The sequence below is a fragment of the Macaca fascicularis genome, chromosome 4 (assembly GCF_037993035.2).
Source record: "Macaca fascicularis isolate 582-1 chromosome 4, T2T-MFA8v1.1".
Lineage (NCBI taxonomy): Eukaryota > Metazoa > Chordata > Mammalia > Primates > Cercopithecidae > Macaca > Macaca fascicularis.
The window spans coordinates 40,893,497-40,911,276 of NC_088378.1; the positions used below are offsets into that span (position 1 = coordinate 40,893,497).

At 39.5% G+C, this 17,780-nt stretch overlaps 1 protein-coding gene across 2 annotated transcripts in view; it reads left to right on the forward strand.

Annotated features, from left to right (window-relative positions):
* The window catches only part of PEX7 (peroxisomal biogenesis factor 7), a 93,067-nt gene that overhangs the window by 9,819 nt on the left and 65,468 nt on the right, over nucleotides 1–17,780 (forward strand). For both annotated transcript variants that reach the window (XM_005551940.5, XM_074037113.1), the window contains exons 4-5: nucleotides 13,598–13,675; nucleotides 14,055–14,163. In XM_005551940.5, coding sequence (XP_005551997.3) covers nucleotides 13,598–13,675; nucleotides 14,055–14,163 — 187 coding nt within the window. The remainder of the gene's footprint in view (nucleotides 1–13,597; nucleotides 13,676–14,054; nucleotides 14,164–17,780) is intronic.

The following is a 17,780-nucleotide window of genomic DNA, read 5'->3' on the forward strand; positions in this document are numbered from 1 at the left end:
AGGCAGTGCCCCAGTAGGGACTCTGTGTGGGGGCTTCAACCCCACATTTTCCTTCTATACTGCCCTAGCAGAGGTTCTCCATGAGGGCTCCACCCCTGCAGCAGACTTCTGCCTGGACATTCAGGTGTTTCCATACATCCTCTGAAATCTAGATAGAGGTTAAACTCTTATCTTCTAAACTCTTGTCTTCTGTGCGCCCACAGACCCAACACCACATAGAAGCTGCCAAGGTTTAGGGCTTGCACTCTCAGAAACAATGGCTCTAGCTGTACCTTGGTTCTTTTTAGCCATGACTGGAGCTAAAGCAGCTGGATGCAGGACAGCATATCTTGAGGCTGCACAGAGCAGCAGGGCCACTGAGGCCCACAAAACCGTTTTTCCCTCCTATGCCACTAGGCCTGTGGTGGGAGGGGCTGCTGCAAAGATCTCTGATATGCCCTGGAGACGTTTTCCCCATTGTTTTGGTTATTAACACTGGGCTCGTTGTTACTTATGCAAATTTCTGCAGCAGGATTGAATTTTCCCCCAGGAAATAGGTTTTTCTTTTCTACCTCATGGTTAGGCTGCAAATTTTCTAAACTTTCATGCTCTGCTTCACTTTTAAATATAAGTTCCAAATTCAAATAATCTCTTCATGAATCCATGTGACTGTACACTTTTAGAAACAACCGGGTCACTTCTTGAATGCTTTGGTGCTTAGAAATCTCTTTTGCCAGACACCCTAAATCATCTTTCTCAAGTTCAAACTTCCACGGATCTCTAGGGCAGGGGCAAAATGCCACCAGTCTCTTTGCTAAAGCATAGCATGAATGACCTTTACTGCAGTTCCCATTAAGTTCCTGACCTCTATTTGAGACCGTCTCAGCCTGAACTTCATTTTTTATATCACTATTAGCATTTTGTTCAGAACCATTCAAGAAGTCTTTGAGAAGTTCCAAACTTTCCCACATCTTCCTGTCTTCTGAGCCCTCAGACTGTTCCAACCTCTGCCCATTACCCAGTTCCAAAGTTGCTTTACATTTTCAGATTATCTTTATAGTAGTACCTCACTATCCTGGTACCAATTCTCTGTATTAGTCCTTTTTCACACTGCTATAAAGAAATACCTGAGACTGGGTACTTTATAAAGGAAAGAGGCTTAATTGACTCATGGTTCTGCATGGCTGGGGAGGCCTTAGGAAACTTACAATCATGGTGGAAAGTGAAGAGGAAGCAGACGCCTTCTTCAGAAGGCGACAGGAGAGAGAGAGCAGGGGAAACTGCCACTTTTAAAAGCATCAGATCTCATGAAAACTCACGATCACTAGAACAGCATGGGGGAAACTGCACCCATGATCCAGTCACCTCCCACCAGGTCCCTCCCTCAACACATGGGAATTACAATTCAAGATGAGATTTGGGTGGGGACACAAAACCAAACCATATCAGGTGCCAATAAAAAATATTAATGCAGAATGACAACCAGTCCTGCATTTAAAATCAGTGTGTTTTCTTCAGAAATGCATTTATGTTTAAAACTACACAACAGATTTATCAACTGAAGGCATTTTTTTCTTTCTTTGCATCCTGTTTCTTTTTAAAAAATTGAGGAAATAGTTGGACTTGATATATTTCCTTTTGCATATTTAGTCATGCCCAGCCATTGATTTTGGAATAGGTTACTGCAATAAGATTTTATTAGAATTTATAATAGCCATTTAAAACTTCTCCCTGTAAAGATTGTGATTGTACAGAAAAATAGTTTCTAGTTAAATGTCAGTTGAATCAATTCTCCCTTTTTGGATTTTACTGCCATTAGGATGTGATATGTCATCACCTTTCAATTCTCATGTTTTAAAAGCATTTACCTTCTTTTGACTTTCTTTTATATTTTAAAGTTTAGACTTGTATTAAAAAAGGGAGACCTGTCTCTACTTGTAGCACATATTATGTGCCAGGCATGTGTCAGTCATTGAAGATGCAGGTATAAATAAGACTCATGTGCTGTTCTCTGGTTGTAATTCTGGGACATGTAAACAAACCGTTTAGGGTTCCATGTAAATTAAAAAAAAAAAACAAAAAAAACATTCCGTACAAGATGATAGATGTTGAAAAGAGGTATCTAGAAGGTACATAGAGAGGAGAACTAGGGACTTCCACAGATGAGGTGCTATTTGACCTGAGTCTTGGGCAGTTAGTAGTTTTTAGTAGTTTGCTAGGCAGCCCTAAGGGAAAGGGATATTTCTTTTTTTGTTTTGTTTTTATCTTGAGATGGAGTCTCACTCTGTTGCCCAGGCAGAGTGCAGTGGCACAATCTCAGCTCACTGCAACCTCTGACTCCTGAGGCAAGCAATCCTCTGGCCTCCTGAGCTCGAGCAATCCTCCTGCCTCAGCCTCCTGAGTAGCTGGGACTATAGGTGCGTGCCACCACGCCTGGCTAATTTTTGAATTTTTTGTAGAGATGGAGTTTCTCCATGTTGCCCAGGTTGGTCTCAAACTCCTGGGCTCAAGCAATTCACTTACCTTGGCTCCCCAAAGTCCTGAGATTATAGGCATGAGCCACACACCTAACCGAAAAGGTCATTTCTGATGGAGAAGAGCCTCTACAAAAGTTAAGATTTGTGGAAGAGTGAGGCATATCCACACAACCACATGTCCTTTGATGTGCCTGGAGCATAGAGTGTGTGTGCTAGGAGATGGTGTAACGGAGGTGGGTAAGGTTCATATCCTGATGGGCCTTGAATACCTTATCGTGGGGGTTGGACTTTATGCTTTTAAAATTCAGGAGAAAGATGAATTGGGTAGATTTTGGGCCACACACTGTGGGCAGAAAACAGGACGTACATGGATAGGTAAGTATTGTCCATTTTCTACTTAATCCACTTCTTCAAGTATTAGTTGTCAAGTAGGATTAGACTATAATTCAGGCATCTGGAATTTTAATACTTAACATAAAAAAGGTATGCAAAGGCTTGTCTTAACTCTGTAGTTTATTTTATTTATTTATTTATTTATTTATTTATTTATTTTTTGAGATGGAGTTTCACTCTTGTTGCCCAGGCTGGAGTGCAATGACGCGATCTCGGCCCACTGCGACCTCTGCCTCCCGGGTTCAGGTGATTCTCCTGCCTCACTCTCCCAAGTATCTGGACTAACAGGCATGCGCCACCACACCCTACTAATTTTGTATTTTTAGTAGAGATGGGGTTTCACCATGTTGGTCAGGCTGGTCTTGAACTCCTGACCTCAGGTGTTCTGCCTACCTCAGCCTCCCAAAGTGCTGGGATTACAGGCTTGAGCTTGTGCCCAGCCTTAGGTCTGTGGTTCTTAAACTTTGCAACAGATTAGCATTGCTTTGGGACCTTTTAAAAATTTTTGTTTGTTTGTTTGTTTTCTTTTTTTTTTTTTGAGATAAAGTCTTGCTCTCTTGCCCAGGCTGGAGTGCAGTGGCATGTTCTCAGCTCACTGCAACCTCCACCTCCTGGGTTCAAGCAGTTCTACTGCCTCAGCCTCTTGAGTAGCTTAGATTATAGGCGTGTGCCACCATGCCTGGCTAATTTTTGTATTTTTAGTAGAGATGGGATTTCACCATGTTGGCCAGGCTGGTCTCGAACTCCTGACCTCGTGATTCGCCTGCCTCCTCCTCCCAGAGTGCTGGGATTACAGGCGTGGGCCACTGCGTCCAGCCAGAAGCTTTAAAATATCTTCATGCCCAGGTCACAGTGTCTGGGACTGGAGCCAGATATCAGTATTATTTAAAGATTCCCAGATGATTTCAATGTGCAGCATTGTTTGGAAGCCACTGCCTTGACTTGATAAGTGTTCAATTCTAATGACCTTGATATGTGTGTTATTTAATAATTTGGGGATTGCAATATTCAAAATGTAGATTTAAAAAATCTTTAATAAAAGGAGCTATTTGGTTTACCTTGCAAAATCATTATTCCCAACCCGTTATCTAACCTCAAAGTTTTCTAAAATTTTTTTAAAGAAGAGAAAATGATAGTTTTAAATAGATGGAAACTATAATAGAATATGTTCAGATAGAGAAGGACTTTCAAGCATGACTACTGCTACTGTATCTGTAGTCTCTCTCATACACACAGTGTAGGTGTCAACACTATGCATGTCTCTGAAGTGAGTTAGTGAGTGAACTGTAGATAGAAATTAAAATCCCCATCTCTGATTTTAGAATCTATTCAAAAACATATGTAGGAGAATTATGCAATTTATATGAAACTAGAAATTATGTTTGGTTTTGCTGCAAGCTAATATGAAATGAAATTATTGGCAGAGCTATGTAAATGTATGTAAAATTTATGTTTTACATAAAGAGAGGAATAGAAGCACATATATATTTAACTGTACCAGTTATATATTATAAATATATATATATTGTGTATATACGTTTCAAAAAGAAATAACGGAAAAATAATTCAAAAACTAATAAAAATGGTTACCTTGAAAGGGGGTAAGGTAGAAATCAGGGAAAAGGGGACCAGAATGGAAATAAGATTTCTTCACATATAACTTGTATTATAGTTTTGACCTTGGAACCATTGAAATGTTTTATGTAATTAAGAATCCCAATGTATTAATAAGTTGGAAAGAAAAAGCAATTGCTAAAAATTGAAAACAAGCACATTAAAGGTCCATCAAATTGGTGCCATAACTAGGTATTGGAAATAATTATTTCAAGTGACTTTAGAAACCCAGTATTTTGATTAGACATTCCTAATAAGATCAGTCTGATAAACAAAAATAATTAGGCCTGGGCATGGTGGTTCATGCTTGTAATCCCAGCACTTTGGGAGATCAAGGCGAGTGGGTCACTTGAGGCCAGGAGTTCCAGACCAGCCTGGCCAACATGGTGAAACCCCATCTCTACTAAAAATACAAAAATTAGCTGGGTGTGGTGGTGCACACCTGTAATCTCAGCTACTTGGGAGGCTGAGGCAGGAGAATCGCTTGAACCTGGGAGGCAGAGGTTGCAGTGAGTGAAATTGTGCCACTACACTCCAGCCTGGGCAACAGAGTGAGACTCTTGTCACAAGAAACAAAAACAAAGAATTGGAAAGAAATTTGAAACTACATTCAAAAAATTTAACATTGCTACTTTGAAACTATTGTAGGATAAGGCATACCAGTAATTATGTCATTAGAAACTGAAAGTTTAGCCAGGCACAGTGGCTCACGCCTGTAATCCCAGCACTTTGGGAGGCCGAGGTGGGCGGATCACAAGGTCAGGAGATTGAGACCATCCTGGCTAACATGGTGAAACCCCGTCTCTACTAAAAATACAAAAAAAAATTAGCTGGGTGTGGTGGTGGGCACCTGTAGTTCAGCTACTCTGGAGGCTGAGGCAGGAGAATGGCATGAACCCAGGAGGCGGAGCTTGCAGTGAGCCGAGATGTCACCACTGCCCTTCAGCCTGGGCGACAGATTGAGACTCTGTCTCAAAAAAAAAAAGAAACTGAAAGTTTTAAAGTGAGAGAAAAGCATTACGAGAATAAAGAAGTAGAAACGATCTTAAAGTTGAATGGGAAATCGTCATATAAGCTTGTGATTTATTTTTCTCTGTCTGAAAAAAGTACATATTTCTTTGTTTTTTGCACAATAAAGATTTAGAAGCAGTGACAACTGAGTAGCAGTGAATATTCTTAGTGCCCTGAGTATGGCCTCTAAATACTGTTTGCCACTGACCGGAATAGTGTCTTTGGAGAAGTCGTTTATTCCAGGGCTGGGCAGGAATGCAAGACATCTTCTTGTGTCAGAAAGCAGGAAAGCTGTGAAAGGTCGCTGGAGACATATCAAAGGTTTAGAAGGTACAACTTGAAGGGATTCTCATTGGCCAAAGATGAGACTATTGGAACAACCAAAAGAATGAAAGCAATGAATTTAAACACCACACACACACACACACGTATTTTCAGTCCTTATATGGAGATAGACTTGTGATTAGGAAAAATGTAGTCACTATTGAAGATTATTAGGACAACCAGCTCATTATTCTGAAAATTGATAAACAAAAGTAAAGAATCAAGGCATTTACCTTCCCTTTCTTTTATGACTTTTATTGTGGTATTATAAAATAGTTGATAAGAAAAGTTCTTTATAACAGGATTCTAGCTAATAAATGCAGAAGGAATAGCAGAAATTAGAAAATCACTATTTAGTAGCCCCTAATGAAATAATGACTCTAGGCAGGGATCACTATGGATGCTAAAACCATTAGTTGAAGATTGAAACATTCTCTGAACAATCTTAGGATCACTAAAAGTGGGTCAACCAGAAATTATATGCCTCCTAATATAATTGGAAGCTAAAAAAAAAAAATGAACTAATCTGATTAAGCCTCCAGATCTAACTTCTAATTTAAAGGAAATTGGAAGGGTAGAGAAAAAAGTTAATTACCACCATGAGGAAACATTTGGGATAATCCAGAAGGCAAGACATTCTATGAGACCAATAACTTGGTTTCTTTCAACAAATAAATGTTATGGGATGTGGGGCAGGAAGATCAAGGTATGGGGAGGAGGACCGTCCTAACTTAGAAGAGGCTTAAGAGACATAACAGCTAAGTGTAAAATGTGGGTCTTGTTTGGATACTGACTCAAATAAGCTGACTGTGAAAGAAACATTTTTGGGGACAGTCAGGGAAATATGAATAAGGACTGAGTGTTAAATTATATTAAGTAGCCATTGTTAATCTCGTTGGGGTGAAATTGACCTGTGCTTATGTAAAAAACAAACTGGCCTTACCTACTGAAGTATTTAGGAGTAAAAGGTCTGATATTAAAATACCCCAGTAGTCAGCCATTCAGTCAATAATGGGACAGATGAAACATGATGGGCAACATGTTGATCATTATGGAAGGTGCGTAATGGGTGCCTGGGGGTTTATTATACTCTTCTCTCTACTTTTATGCATGTTTTAAAAAGTCCATAATGAAAAAAAGTTGAAAATTTAAGTTTCAGAGCTGGAGGTGGTGGCTCATGCATGTAATTCCAGCACTTTGGAAGGCCTAGGCAGGAGGATTACCTGAGCCCAGGATTTAGAGACCAGCCTGGGAAACATGGTAAAACCTTGTCTCTACAAAAAATTAAAAAATGAGCTGGTGTTGTGGTGTGCACCTGTGGTCCCAGCTACTCAGGAGGCTGAGGTGGGAGGATCAATTGAACCCAGAAGGTGGAGGCTGCAGTGAGCTGCGCTTGTGGCACTGCACTGCAGCCTGGGTACAGAGTGAGACCCTGTCTCAAAAGAGAAAACTAAAGTTTCACCTTAAAAGAAATATATAGCCCTTTCTAGTCACTCAGGAATTAAAAGTCAGTGACCCTTTCCTTTGTATTGATACAGATAAGAATAAAAATTCTGGACATAGTTTTTTATTTGACAACTTTTAATTAAATAGACCAACTTAAAAAGGGCAGTACTTTACAGTAGATTAAAGATGAGCTCTTTGGGAATTGGTTTCAGTAATAAAATTTGTCCTCTCAAACTGTGGTTTTGATGAGGTTCAGATTTCATAAAGCAGCACAAAACATTGTGCAGTGGGTTTTTTTTTTCTTTTTCCATTCTCCTGGTTAATTTTCTTCACCACTGCCAAGAGTTATTTCATCAGATAGGCCTCTAGAGGACCCTGCTCTTAAAGCATAAAGTCAGGCACTGCATATCTCTCTTCCTTTTTGTATTTAATTTGACCATTTGCCATGCCCACTATTTGAGTGGGAGTGGAGGGGGAGGTTGGGAATAAGGAAGAGATGGAAGAGGAGACTAACAGAAGATGTGCTTTCCATTCAGATTTGTTTCTCCTTTCCTTCATTCATTCCAGAAACTTTTATTAGCGCTACTGTGTACAAGACACTGTACCAGGCTAGCTGGGAAGACAAACACCTTAGGCATGCCCTTGCCCTCCTGGAGTCCTTGCCCTGTCTAGGGAGGCAGACTTCCGGTTATCTAATGTCTAATGTGGTAAGCGCTGTGAATGTATGCAGTGTTATGGGAAGGGAGGATTTGTCTGGGGAAGGGGCAGGGAGGGCATCCTTTGGTCTAAAGGGGAAGTTGGAATGAATTATTCAAGTGGAGAGGCCAGGGTAGTAGTGTTAGAGTCAAATGAAAGAGCACGCTTGACCAGAAAGGATAGAGCCTGTGTGCTTGGAGCTGTCAGCGTTTTGGCCATTGTGCCAAGATCAGGGGAAAGACATTGCAGATTTTAAAAATCGATGAAATATTTTATACATTATAAAAAACATGTAAGATGTAAAAATGATATATTGAACACACATATTCACCATCTAGCTTAAAGAAATGAAACATTACCTATACCATTGGAGTCCGCTGCTTACCCTTTCTAGTCCTATCCTTCCCCTCTCTCCATTTTTTTTCCTCCCTTCTTCCCAGGAGTAACCACTAGCCTAAATTTTCTATTTATATATTTTTTGCTTTTCTTTCTATTTTTACAACATATGTATGCATCCCTAAGTCATGCATAGTTTTGCATGATTTTGACCTTTGGGTAATAAGAATCAACATGGATGAATCTCACGTAATGTTGAGCGAAGATGCTAAGCTGTAGGAGCTACATATAATGTGAAACCATTGAAAGGCTTTGTACGGGGGAGTGACATTTAATTTGTATTTTCTAAAGATTACTTTTTATGCAGTGTGGATAATGGATTGGAGGTAAACAAAAATGGATGGGGAGAACAGTTAGAAGGATGTTATAATCTAAGTGGTAACTTATGGTTGATGGTTGTAACCTCTTAAGAGAAATCATAGACAAATTCTTAGCCATAGCTCTTCAGGATCTTATCCCTCCCAACTATTCAACCTTGCTGTTCCCCAAATCTGGCAAGCTTGTTCCTTGTTCAAGGTCTTTCCCTGTTCTCTGTAACCTGAGCCTTTCATCTCGGGCCTGCACAGTTCAATGTTTAACTGCACTCAAGTCTCTGCACAGAGAGGTCTTTCCTGGCCATTTTGTTGAGAAATGACCCCCTGCTCTTGTCATTATTTTCTGTTCTCCTTACTCTGCTTTTCCTTTGTAGTTTTTTAAAAAATTGCAACTTGAAATTGTACATTTATTTATAGCATGTTTTCTGCTGCTAAAATATAAGATCCATAGGGGCTGGTCTTTTCTAAACTTGTAACCTCCCTTCCCCCCGTACCTAGTACATAGTGGGTGCTTAATAAACATTTGTTGAATAGATGAGTGAATTGATTGAAGTTGGGATAATGGAATTCATTCTTCCCTTTTCAGCTGTATCTCAAACATCTCTCTGGCTGTAAACTTTTTTCAGAGCTTGAGGTTAATGCCCAAACCCTGTCTTGCTGTCACCTCAAACTCAGTATATATAAAATTACATTATTTTCCTTCCTTCAGTCTTTTACTTTTGTTAATGCTGTCATCACTGACAGTCCTCAGGCACAAAACCTTGGTGTTATCTTGCAGTGTTCACTACCTCCGACCTCTAGGGTGCTGTATATTCCCATTTATGTCTTTGGGGAAGTTTTCTGGTTACTGTTTGATTTCTGCTTTTTGCCTATTGACATTTTAGCCAGCCCTCAGGGCCCCGCTTCAATCCTTCTCTTAGGTCAATAGTTTGTTTTGTTTTGTTTTTGAGACAGGGTCTTACTCTGCTACCCAGACTGTAGTGCAGTGGCATGGTCACGGCTCAGTGCTGTCTTGACCTTCACCTTGTGGGCTCAAGCCATCCTCCCACCTCAGCCTCCTGGGTGGCTGGGACTACTGTTACGTGTCCCCACACCTGGCTAATTTTTAAAATTTTTTTATAGAGACGGGGTCTCGCCATATTGTCCAGGCTGGTCTCGAACTTGTGGCCTCAAGCAATCCTCCTGCTTCGGCCTCCCAAAGTGCTGGGATTACAGGCATGAGCCACCATGCCTGTTGTAGTTACTTTTTATTTAATTAAAAACAAAAAAAACCCCACACAGTCTCCTGATCTGTTAGTTCCTCTCCCATGTCCTAATATTTTGAACATAGTATTCAGTTGCCTTTCTTTTTTTTTTTTTTTTTTTGAGACAGGGTCTCACTCTGTCACTCAGCCTAAAGTACAGTGCCACAATCTTGGCTCACTGCAACCTCCACCTCCCGGGAGCGATTCTCCTGGTTCAGCCTCCCGCGTGGCTGAGACTACAGGTGCATGCCATCACACCCGGCTAAGTTTTATATTTTTAGTAGAGATGGGGTTTCACCATGTTGGTCAGGGTGGTCTCGAACTCCTGGCCTTAAGTGACCCGCCTGCCTCAGCCTCCCAAAGTGCTGGGATTGCAGGCATGAGCCACCACACTCAGCCTATTTCCTTCTTTATTATCCCATTTTTAACTTCACCACCGTATGTGTCCTATCTTTAGCTCTGTCCTAGAGACCTAATGCTTGCCACTTGGTTGTGCAACAGAAGACAGCTGGCAGCAACAATGCCATCCGCATGGTTTTCTTCCTATCTTTGATGTTGATTCAGGCTGGATTCTCTTGAGCCGGTGGAGGCTCCTGCAGTTTTAGAAGGTGAGAAGTCACAAGGTCTCACCTGCTGCATCACGCTGGAGGTGTATGGAGGCAGTAGAGTCTGAGCTGATGATGCTAGTATTTACTTAGCAATTCTCTATACCTACCTAGCAGTGATTCAGGTTGTAAAGAGAGATTTGATTGGTTAAATTATTTTAACCAATGTTTGAATGCCTATTTTACTGTGATGAACGTAGATGTACAAAATGTTTTGCTCATTAGGAGTCTCCAAAATCTAGCAGGTATGTCAGTTATGTAACATTCTTTTAAGTAAATAAAATATGGTAAATGCTGAGTTAGAAGTAGGTGCAAGCTGTTGTTGAAGGCATCATATGACTCATTGAAGGGCTTATCAGGGGAGGCTTATTTCATAAGGGATGTAATGGGCCGCATCTTGACAGATAAATGGAAATTTACAAGTGGACAGGGGCTTTAAGATCCTTGTATAGGTAATTCATGAAAACACAATGGAATCAATGGGCCCAAATGTAGCTCCAGTAAAGGGTGATACCAGCAGGGGTAGAGCTTTAGTTCCTTGATATCATGGCTTAAGGTAGCCAAGAAGTTCTGATTCAACAGTGCCCTCAAGTAGCATGCTGTACAGATAGCCTCGCATAGCGATTAAGAGTGGGCTCTGCAATTAGGCTGCCCAGGTTCAGATTTCATCTCTGTGCCTTACTAGCTTTGGGACTCTGGACAAGTTACTTAACCTCTCTGGGCCTTGACATTGTATCTACTTCATATAAATGAAAATTAAATGAAATAAAATACATAAAGTGCTTATCAACAGGATCTGACACTCAGAGTGTTCAATAAAGGTTTGCTATTTTTATTTTTGACTGTTTACATCAGCCTAAAGCAGGGGTTGGGAAAACTACATCATGTGGGCCAGGACCAAATCTGGCCTGCAGTTAGATTTACAAATAAAGTTTTATTGGAACCAAACCATGCCCATTAATTCAGTATTGACTATGGCTGCTTTGTGTGTGCTGCAAGAGCTGGGTTTAGTAGTTGTGACAGTGACCAAATAGCCTGTAAAGTCTGAAGTATTTACCATGTGGCTCTTTGTAGAAGAAATGTAACTTTTTGAAGAAACTTACCATTTACTATATGGTCCTTTGTAGGAGAAATTTAGAGGATAAAATCAAACTCTTTATCTCTCAAGATCTTCAGTGATTGCTTCCAAACCAGCCTTTTTTCTATCCATAACTAACAGATGGCAACAGTAGCTTTGGTTTTCACTGGCCCTTCTATTCCTTTCATAGCTGCTGCTGGATTGTGCTTCCTTTAGTGTCCCAACTACTCTTCTATCTTTTGCATGAATGTGGGCAGAGGCAGGGCCAGGACTAGGGTAGGATGTGTGAGGCACTCACTCTAGGTACACAATTTAAGGGGGCCCCAAAAAACTTGATAAGATAATTTGTTAATGTTTTTAAAAATAAAAATTAATGCAAAAAACCCATGATGAACAAAGTATTGATATTTTACTTTTTTATTCCTTTTTTGGAAGCTTAATATAATTTTGTTAAACTTTTTTCCAGGTTTAGTATGATAGGCAAATAAAAATTTGTAGGCCGGGCACAGTGGCTGTGATCCTAGCACTTTGGGAGGCTGAGGTGGTAGGACTGCTTGAGCCTACAAGTTTGAGACCAGCCTGGGGAACATGGTGAGACACTGTCTCTACAAAAAATAAGAAAAAAATTAGCTGAGTGTGGTGGCACGCAAGTGTGACTCCAGCTACTTAGGAAGCTGAGGTGGGAGGACCGCTTGAACCCAGGAGGTCATAGCTGCAGTGAGCCGAGATTGTGCCACTGCACTCCAGCCTGGGCGACTGCGCAAGACCCTGTTTTGGGGGGGAAAAAAAAGAAATCTAAGTTGTACAGCTTAGTGTTTTGATCTAAATATATCTTGAGTAATGATTCCTACAGTAAAGCTAATTAACATATCCATCACTTGAATAGTTACCATTTTCTTGTTCTCACGATAAGAACATTGCAGATCTACTCTCTTAGCAAATTTCAAGTATTCAGTAATACATTATTATTTATAATAGTTACCATGATGTACATTGAATCTCTAGAAATTATTCATCTTATAACTAAAAGTTTGTATCCTTTGACCAACATATCTCCATTTCCCCCACCCCCAGCCCCTGGCAAACACTATTCTACTGTATGTTTCTCTTAAGTTTGACTTTTTTAGATTCCATATATAAGTGACAGGATCAGTATTACTGATGTTTTTTTTCCTCAGCCTCCAACATGGCTCAACATAGTACTGGGCAGCAGAGAGAAAGTAACCCACATTTAAGTGGCTTAAGCCCAGATACTCATACTTCCTACATATATGTGGGAGAGAGTAATAAGATTCAAAGTAACCTGCTGGCTGATCACCAATGTGATATACCAATGGCATATACGCAGGTCCTTGTCAGGACTAATTTCATAAAGTATAATTACGCACATATTTTGTTGAACTTAGTTTACAGGAGTGATCTGTGTATAATCTGTTGTATAAAATGAAGGAATGAAAACATTTCCAAAAGTTTTCAAATGGTTCATTTGAAATGGTTCACTGAGAGCAGTGAAGCATACATTAGAATAGCAGCATTGGATAACTAAAACTGTTTACCAAGAGATCTGGAAGGATCACCTGGTTCCTGCAAGCTTTTTCTAGGAAAGGCCAGATAGGGATATTAATTGAATTTTAATGCTTTCCAATAAACATTGACCCAGCAAGCTTTTTTAGATGACTAACTTTCTAATCTGCTTTGACATTTCTTCGTGGGGCTGCAAACAGTGATTTGTTGGTAGGTTTTAAAATATGTATAATTTGTTTCAGTGAAGAAGGTTTGGAAGTATACTGTAGAATACTATGAAAGCAGAATGGAGTCTTATCTGTAAGGAATAAGTCTGGAGGAATGGACAAGATCAACTTCTCATTTCTCGGACACCTTGTTGAGATGGATAGGAATTATTTGATGTTTTGACATAGTAAATTAGTTGTTCTGCCTCTCACTGTTATATAACAAGAGATAAAATGCAACGTTGAACTTGATGGTCTTTTGCTTTCTAAATGCTTTTGATTGTTTTTAGGTGTATAGTGTTGATTGGAGCCAAACCAGAGGTGAACAGCTTGTGGTGTCTGGCTCATGGGATCAAACTGTCAAATTGGTATGATAGCATTATTGTATTCGAAAACAAATATTCCCCTCTCTAGAGCTTCTGCTAAATTTTCTTTTCTTTTCCAAACATACTTCTGTAGCTTTATGATTGGATAGCTGAGTTTTCTTAAAAAAAAAAAAATTAAAACATTTATTAGAACTTAAAATTTTCTAATCTTTTGGCTGTGAACTAATAGCTCAGCATTAGTTTGGCACTTAAATACCATCCTGCTTTATATCAAAATAGATCTTTAAAAATCCTTGAGATCTGTATATATATTGTATGTGTATATATAAATGTATATAGTTTATTGGTATGTATAGTATATGTAAAAGCATAAATTTGAATTTATCCCTCTTGAGCAATTGATCTATTCATTTATTTTTAGTGGGATCCAACTGTTGGAAAGTCTCTGTGCACCTTTAGAGGCCATGAAAGTATTATTTATAGCACAATCTGGTCTCCCCACATCCCTGGTTGTTTTGCTTCAGCCTCAGGTAAGTAATTCTGTATTTACCAAAAGCCTTATTTGTAGTGAATGGTGGCCTTGTTTTTACCATTAGGTGGCGCTGTGTACCTTAGATTCAAAGAGAAAACAGGAGCCTATTACTACTCTTTTGTGCTCTTAAGACTTTACTTGTTTTTTTTAATTTTTATTTTTTATTTTTATTATTATACTTTAAGTTCTAGGGTACATGTGCACAACATGCAGGTTTGTTACATATGTATACATGTGCCATGTTGGTGTGCTGCACCCATTAACTGGTCATTTACGTTAGGTATATCTCCTAATGCTATCCCTCCCCCCTTTCCCCACCCCATGACAGGCCCTGGTGTGTGATGTTCCCCATCCTGTGTCCAAGGGTTCTCATTGTTCAATTCCCACCTATGAGTGAGAACATGTGGTGTTTGGTTTTCTGTCCTTGCAATAGTTTGCTCAGAATGATGGTTTCCAGCTTTGTCCATGTCCCTACAAAGGACATGAACTCATGTTTTTTTATGGCTGCATAGTATTCCATGGTGTATATGTGCCACATTTTCTTAATCCAGTCTATCATTGATGGACATTTGGGTTGGTTCCAAGTCTTTGCTATTGTGAATAGTGCCACAATAAACATACATGTGCATGTGTCTTTATAGCAGCATGATTTATAATCCTTTGGGTATGTACCTAGTAATGGGATTGCTGGGTCAAATGGTATTTCTGGTTCTAGATCCTTGAGGAATTGCCACACTGTCTTCCACAATGGTTGAACTAGTTTACAATCCCACCAACAGTGTAAAAGTGTTCCTATTTCTCCACATCCTCTCTAGCACCTGTTGTTTCCTGACTTGTTAATGATCACCATTCTAACTGGTGTGAGATGGTATCTCATTGTGGTTTCGATTTGCATTTCTCTGATAGCCAGTGATGATGAGCATTTTTTCATGTGTCTGTTGGCTGCGTAAATGTCTTCTTTTGAGAAGTGTCTGTTCTTATCCTTCGCCCACTTTTTGATGGGGTTGTTTGATTTTTTTCTTGTAAATTTAAGTTCTTTGTAGATTCTGGATATTAGCTCATTGTCAGATGGGTAGACTGCAAAAATTTTCTCCCAATCTGTAGGTTGCCTGTTCACTGTGATGGTAGTTTCTTTTGCTGTGCAGAAGCTCTTTAGTTTAATTAGATCCCATTTGTCAATTTTGGCTTTTGTTGCCATTGCTTTTGGTGTTTTAGTCATGAAGTCCTTGCCCATGCCTATGAGCTGAATGGTATTGCATAGGTTTTCTTCTAGGGTTTTGATGGTTTTAAGTCTAACATTTAAGTCTTTAATCCATCTTGAATTAATTTTTGTATAAGATGTAAGGAAGGGATACAGTTTCAGCTTTCTACATATGGCTAGCCAATTTTCCCAGCACCATTTATTAAATAGGGAATCCTTTCCCTATTTCTTGTTTTTGTCAGGTTTGTCAAAGATCAGATGGTTGTAGGTGTGTGGTATTATTTCTGAGGGCCCTGTTCTGTTCTATTGGTCTATACCTCTGTTTTGGTACCAGTACCATGCTGTTTTGGTTACTGTACCCTTGTAGTATAGTTTGAAGTCAGGTAGCATGATGCCTCCAGCTTTGCTCTTTTGGCTTAGGACTGTCTTGGCAATGTGGGCTCTTTTTTGGTTCCATATGAACTTTAAAGTAGTTTTTTCCAATTCTGTGAAGAGAGTCATTGGTAGCTTGATGGGGATGGCATCAAATCTATAAATTACCTTGGGCAGTATGGCCATTTTCACAATAATGATTCTTCCTATCCATGAGCATAGAATGTTCTTCCATTTGTTTGTGTCCTCTTTTATTTCACTGAGCAGTGGTTTGTAGTTCTCCTTGAAGAGGTCCTTCACATCCCTTGTAAGTTGGATTCCTAGGTATTTTATTCTCTTTGAAGCTATTGTGAATGGGAGTTCATTCATGATTTGGCTCTCTGTTTGTCTGTTATTGGTGTATAGGAATGCTTGTGATTTTTGAACATTGATTTTGTATCCTGAGACTTTGCTGAAGTTGTTTATCAGCTTAAGGAGATTTTGGGCTGAGACGATGGGGTTTTCTAAATATACAATCATGTCACCTGCAAACAGGGACAATTTGACTTCCTCTTTTCCTAATTGAATACCCTTTATTTCTTTCTCCTGCCTGATTGCCCTGGCCAGAACTTCCAACACTGTGTTGAATAGGAGGGGTGAGAGAGGGCATCCCTGTCTTGTGCTAGTTTTCAAAGGGAATGCTTCCAGGTTTTGCCCATTCAGTATGATATTGGCTGTGGGTTTGTCATAAATAGCTCTCATTATTTTGAGATACATCCCATCAATACCAAATTTATTGAGAGTTTTTCAGCATGAAGGGCTGTTGAATTTTGTCAAAGGCCTTTTCTGCATCTATTGAGATAATCGTGTGGTTTTTGTCTTTGGTTCTGTTTTTGTGCTGAATTACATTTATTGATTTGCGTATGTTGAACCAGCCTTGCATCCTGGCGATGAAGCCCACTTGATGGTGGATAAGCTTTTTGATTTGCTGCTGGATTTGGTTTGCCGGTATTTTACTGAGGATTTTTGCATCGATGTTCATCAGGGATATTGGTCTAAAATTCTTTTTTTTTGTTGTGTCTCTGCCAGGCTTTGGTATCAGGATGATGCTGGCCTCATAAAATGAGTTAGGGAGGATTCCCTCTTTTTCTATTGATTGGAATAGTTTCAGAAGGAATGGTACCAGCTCCACTTTGTACCTCTGGTAGAATTCGACTGGTCCTGGACTTTTTTTGGTTGGTAGGCTATTATTGCCTCAATTTCAGAGCCTGGTATTCGTCTATTCAGGGATTCAGCTTCTTCCTGGTTTAGTCTTGTGAGGGTGTATGTGTCCAGGAATTTATCTGTTTCTTCTGGATTTTCTAGTTTATTTGCATAGAGGTGTTTATAGTATTCTCTGATGGTAGTTTGTATTTCTGTGGGATTGGTGGTGATATCCCCTTTATCATTTTTATTGCGTCTATTTGATTCTTCTCTCTTTTCTTCTTTATTAGTCTTGTTAGCAGTCTATCAATTTTGTTGATCTTTTCAAAAAACCAGCTCCTGGATTCACTGATTTTTTGAAGGGTTTTTTGTGTCTCTATCTCCTTATTATTTCTTGCCTTCTGCTAGCTTTTGAATGTGTTTGCTCTTGCTTCTCTAGTTCTTTTCATGTTGGGGGGTCAGTTTTAGATCTTTCCTGCTTTCTCTTGTGGGCATTTAGTGCTGTAAATTTCCCTCTACACACTGCTTTAAATGTGTCCCAGAGATTCTGGTATGTTGTATCTTTGTTCTCATTGCTTTCAAAGAACATCTTTATTTCTGCCTTCATTTCGTTATGTACCCAGTAGTCATTCAGGAGCAGGTTGTTCAGTTTCCATGAGGTTGAGTGGTTTTGAGTGAGTTTCTTAATCCTGAGTCTAGTTTCATTGCACTATGGTCCGGGAGACAGTTTGTTATAATTTCTGTTTTTTTACATTTGCTGAGGAGTGCTTTACTTCCAATTATGTGGTCAATTTTGGAATAAGTGTGATGTGGTGCTGAGAAGGATATATATTCTGTTGATTTGGGGTGGAGAGTTCTGT